Source organism: Galleria mellonella, unplaced genomic scaffold (genome assembly GCF_026898425.1).
Source record: "Galleria mellonella isolate WM207_F2 unplaced genomic scaffold, CSIRO_AGI_GalMel_v1 utg33, whole genome shotgun sequence".
NCBI lineage: Eukaryota > Metazoa > Arthropoda > Insecta > Lepidoptera > Pyralidae > Galleria > Galleria mellonella.
The window spans coordinates 13,234,318-13,239,302 of record NW_026442079.1 but is presented as its reverse complement, the minus strand read 5'-3'; the positions used below and the strand labels follow the sequence as shown (position 1 = coordinate 13,239,302).

At 29.7% G+C, this 4,985-nt stretch overlaps 1 protein-coding gene across 1 annotated transcript; it reads left to right on the top strand.

The window, feature by feature from the left end:
• Positions 1 to 2,212: 2,212 nt before the first annotated feature.
• Positions 2,213 to 4,024, top strand: LOC113513083 (uncharacterized). Its single transcript, XM_026897062.3, has 2 exons — positions 2,213 to 2,552; positions 2,822 to 4,024. Exons 1-2 carry the CDS (start codon positions 2,443 to 2,445, stop codon positions 3,423 to 3,425), a joined length of 714 nt encoding a protein of 237 aa, XP_026752863.2. The 5' UTR covers positions 2,213 to 2,442; the 3' UTR covers positions 3,426 to 4,024.
• The last annotated feature ends 961 nt before the right edge of the window (positions 4,025 to 4,985 follow it).

The window sequence follows — 4,985 nt, the reverse complement described above, 5'->3', positions numbered from 1 at the left end:
CAAATAAAAACTATCAATTGTATGGTTTCTCCTTTATTCTTATTCAAATATAATTAGTAAAAAGAGGACACATCACCAGTTATCATTTTTCTCAATTTACAGCTGGCTAGTATAAAGAAAATATTTGATATGTCAATTATTCTTCAATGACAAATTTTACCTAATTTTACTATTCAACACAGTTTATGTAGAAAGTATGCAAGCAGGTTGTATCTGAATATGGTAGGGTTTTTTTTAATGGGTGAAAATGGAATAGCAGGCTCGCCTGCGCTAACGGTATACGCTGGCGGGGCATCAGTGAAGGGTGATCGATGAGAATGAAAACAGGCCAGTTAGCCCATCATGATAAATTCATCAGGAATTACCCATGATAGTTTCCAGAGGAAACTGCGTGGAGGTCAACCTGGTTGGGTATATTGCTAGCAATGGAATTCTCAGTCTCCATTAATTGTCTAGTGGGATGTCCCTTTCCCCTAATTTGGTACGGTTATACGGCCGTATAACATTTTCTATAGAGTAGCCTGCTATGAATTGTCAATTTTATCATTCTTTCTATTTAATTCCTTGTTCTTAGTAGCAGACTAATGTATAGATTTTCTATATTCGACACAATTTATGTAGAAAGTATGAAAATAGGTTGTCTCTGAATTTGGTAGGGTTACACGACCGTATACATTTTATATATTATACATACATTATTCCCACAGACTACTTAGAGAACTACGTTATTTTCCAAAAAATATTTATTATAAATTTGACCATTACTTTCTCAGGCAAAGGACCAACATGCTATACAGGTATATATTTTTCGTATTTTATCGGGATATTGGTAAAAGATAAATTATGACCATCAAATCTTATCATACATAATTATTGGAAATATATATTTATTTGTATTGAAAATTCTCTTCACTCAAAATGATATAGATAATATCTATGTGGCGTAATCTATGCTCACAATCACGGGTCAGGGGGTCTACCATGAAATGAAATTCCAAATTTTCGTGCTCAATTTCGTGTTTTTGTTCGTAACGAAATCGACCCTGTAAATGGAGCTTAACATTTCGTTTGTTATAAATTCTACCATAAAAGTTCAAAGGAACGATATTTTAGCATTTTTAATATTTTAAAACGGTACGTATCATGTAATTTTAGCATAAAATTTTTGTTTCGTTCGGATCCGAAATTTCGGAAAATATTTCATGGTAGGCCCTCAGCATCCAATTTAATTTAATAAGAACAATTCCAAAGTCTGGTATTCACCTTACAGGCATTTTTGGCAATGAAAATGACTTGCGGATTTTTTAGTATTGCTATTTTATTAATACATTTAATTTATAAAGGAGGCACAAATATAATTGTAATTTATTATTTATAATTGTTTGTAAAATATTTTTACTAATAATAAAAAAAATAAACATTCTATTATATTCATAGTTATACTATTTAAATATTATCTCATTATTGTGGTGTAAGTACAATGCAATTATTTAATAAATTAAGAATATTCATGGAGTTTCTATATTTAGGTTCATTGTTTACGAGAGATGTAAAATGTGACAGAGATATTGAAAGGAGCGTAAAAGCGGGAAACAGTGTTAACGGTGCACTGCTCTCGATTATGTTAAGTAAAAATGTATCGAGCAAAACTCGCCATAATTCAAGGAGTACTGACATTGACACTCATGTATGGAAGCGAATTGTGGGTATGGCAGAAGAAGCATGAAAGTGAGATAAATGCTGTAGAGATGAGAGCTTTGAGAAGTATGTGTGGTATTACATTAAAAGATAAAGTAAGAAATAGTGTGATTAGAGAAAAGTGTGGACTAAAAGACGATGTTGTGACAAAAATCAAAAAGGGAATGTTGCGTTGGTTTGGCCATTTGGAGAGGATGTATGATAGAAGAATCACGAAAGAGATTTATCGAGCAAGAATGAATGGAGACGTCGGAAGAGCCACCCTAGACGGACGTATGTTGACCAAATAAGCGATGTGCTGAAGAAGGGCCAAATTAAAAGTATCCGTAACCGACGAGCGTGTATGAAGAAGCGAAAGAGGTTTGTTTGAATCGAAGCATTTGGCGTTCCATTATTTCTGTCTACCTTAATGGGAGATAGGTGTGACAGATATGTATGAATATTCTTAGAATTTAGTGCAATAGTTTCTCTATCTGCGGTGCAGTGCTCAATTTTCATGTGGCAAGTCTACACCCTCCTGTCAAATAACAAAATTTTTTGTCTACATATTTTTAAAAGATTTTTCTTAGTTTAAATTAGTCTCATTTTTTAATTTGTATTTTGGATATTGGACCAGATTGTATGTTAGATTTTATTCACGACAACTATCCGTTTCTTAATATTTTGATAGATATTAGACCATAGTATTGGTGATTACTCGCATCAACAAATAAACGGAGTGGAAGTAATATACTCTTATCAACCATGTCTACGGATGCCCATAGAAAGTGTGCTAAATGTGGAGCAACTGCTTTTCAGGATGGAGTAACGTCATTACATCGGTTTCCTAAACTTGGAAAAACAAATATTAAGCGGTATGCGGTATTGTAACTTTAACGTATTATTAATAGGTATTTTTTACATAAATTTCAATTTTATTTTAGTATTATATAGTTTTACATTTTGTTTATTAACATGGTTGTTTTAATCAATAGACAAAGTAATGTTTTTACTTCTATTTAAAAAAAATCACATAGGTGCATATAATGTAATAATTGAAATACTTGTTTTAAACTTAGTTGTTAAGGATTAATTAATTACAAAACCTAAAATTAAGTATATAATTATCTCCTGTATTTTGCAGAGCAAGAGCTTGGGCTCAATTTTGTTGGCCAGAACAAGACTGGACATCATTGGCTGCTTTAACCCGACTTTATAAAAGTAATAAAGTGTTATGCAAAAGGCATTTTAAAGACATATGTTTTACTGATAATACCAAGAGTCAATTGGGAAGATTTTCAGTACCTACTGAAAGTAGAGATGCAGTCAGTTTTCAACCATCTATTAATAAATCATCATCTATAACTTTAGCAACAACTATGTTACGTTGTCCGACACTTGAACAGAGCTCATCTGAGCCAAATATTACAGTTGATAGACAGACAAATAATTCCGATAATGAATTACAGTGTATTACGTCACATGCCGAAGGTAAATGTTCGGACTCAAGATCAGATCTAGACAATGATTTATTAGCTTTTATGTCAGAAATAAAAAGTATAATCTCAGATTTTAAAGACCAACAGAATGAAAATATGGTAAAGATTTTTGAAACTGTGGAAAAAATCAAGATGCAAAATATTGATATACAAACGTCTACAACTTTCTTATCACAAAATTATCAAAGTTTAAAAAATCAAATTGACAAACTGCAGGCAGACTGTAACAGTAATTTGATACATATATGAGAATTAGAGGATAAAAATGTAGAACTAGAGCTACTTGGGTAAAAATTAGAAACATTCCTGTACAGAGACTGGAATCTAAAGACAATTTATTGAACACAGCAATAAAAACTGGGACTATAATTAATGTTCATATCCAGCCACATATGCTGTAAAGAATATTTTTCTTAACAGTAATTAGCTGGATACCACACAATTTCATCTTGGCTCCATTTATTATTTGATGACCTCATGATGTACTCATTCTATGATATGATGTATGTATAATAGTAATTTTTATGGCATCAGAACCCACGGACAATAAATAAATAAAATGAAATATATATAAATAATAAAATGTTAAATAAGAAAAGCTGAAGAAAGTGGCTTAAAAATAATGCATTATTTAATCTTTGTCAAGTGGACTTTGATTTTTTATTAATTATATTGAAAATAAAACTTATATAATGATTTCAACTTTTCATACTTGTATAAAAATGTTCACTGTAGTTAAAAACAGAGAGTTTAGCAAAAAAGAAACAGCAAAAAGTTACACTAAGAAATAAATAATCTTTGTATTCATATTGGTATATGGGTATAATATATATTTTTACAGGATTTTATTAAAATTGCTTTTCTATATATATATATATATATATATATATATATATATATATAGTGCAATAATTTGTAATTTCCTTTTCCATTCTTACTGGTTTGTTTGTAATCAATTTTTTTTCAAACAATTTCTAAGACGCATGCATTGTTATCAAATTACTATATTTATTTATACTCATTCAAATTCGATAACAATGCAAATTTATTGTGACTACAATAATAAGATCATAGCTGCTCTGATGAGGTGGTTATAAGAACTACCTACCAAAAAATGCAAATTCATCAGTATGGGTTTATTAAACCCATTAAAAAGTTTCCATTTTTTTGTTAAAGAACAATAACCTAAATGGACTATAAAGTACTTTATAGTTCATTTTGGTCATTGTTCTTATGACATTACGTTTGGACAGCTGAAAAAGTATAATTTTAACTCTTACTGGCGATATGATTTGTAGTAAACTGTGTTATGCGCATAAATACAATAAAGTTGATTAATATAATAGTTATTTTTATTAAAACATTATCTAATTATATAAGGATTGATTTCTATAAATAAGTAAAGAGACTCGGTCATCTTGGCGCTCAGTGGATGGAATACAACATAGTTTGATGAATAAAAAAAGAAACATTAGGATGAAACAGATATAATCTGTTTTTCTATGCTTGGCATATTAAACAATATTAAATATGACAAGCATAGAAAAACAGATTGTATGAAAATGAACTTTATCAATATTATCAAATGAAAATATTAAGAAATAACAGGATATTTGAAATTGCCTAAGGAGATTACCGCTAATATTTCGCATTTTTTTCTATAATGTTACACTAGCGGTGCGCGAATCCGAACGATTTTGTTATTCAATTTATTAGTAATTACTAATTTTATAATTCGACTACTAAATTAGTAATATACTAATTTTCGTATTTGAATTATTTTCATTAATAAGTAACTAATTAGAAAAA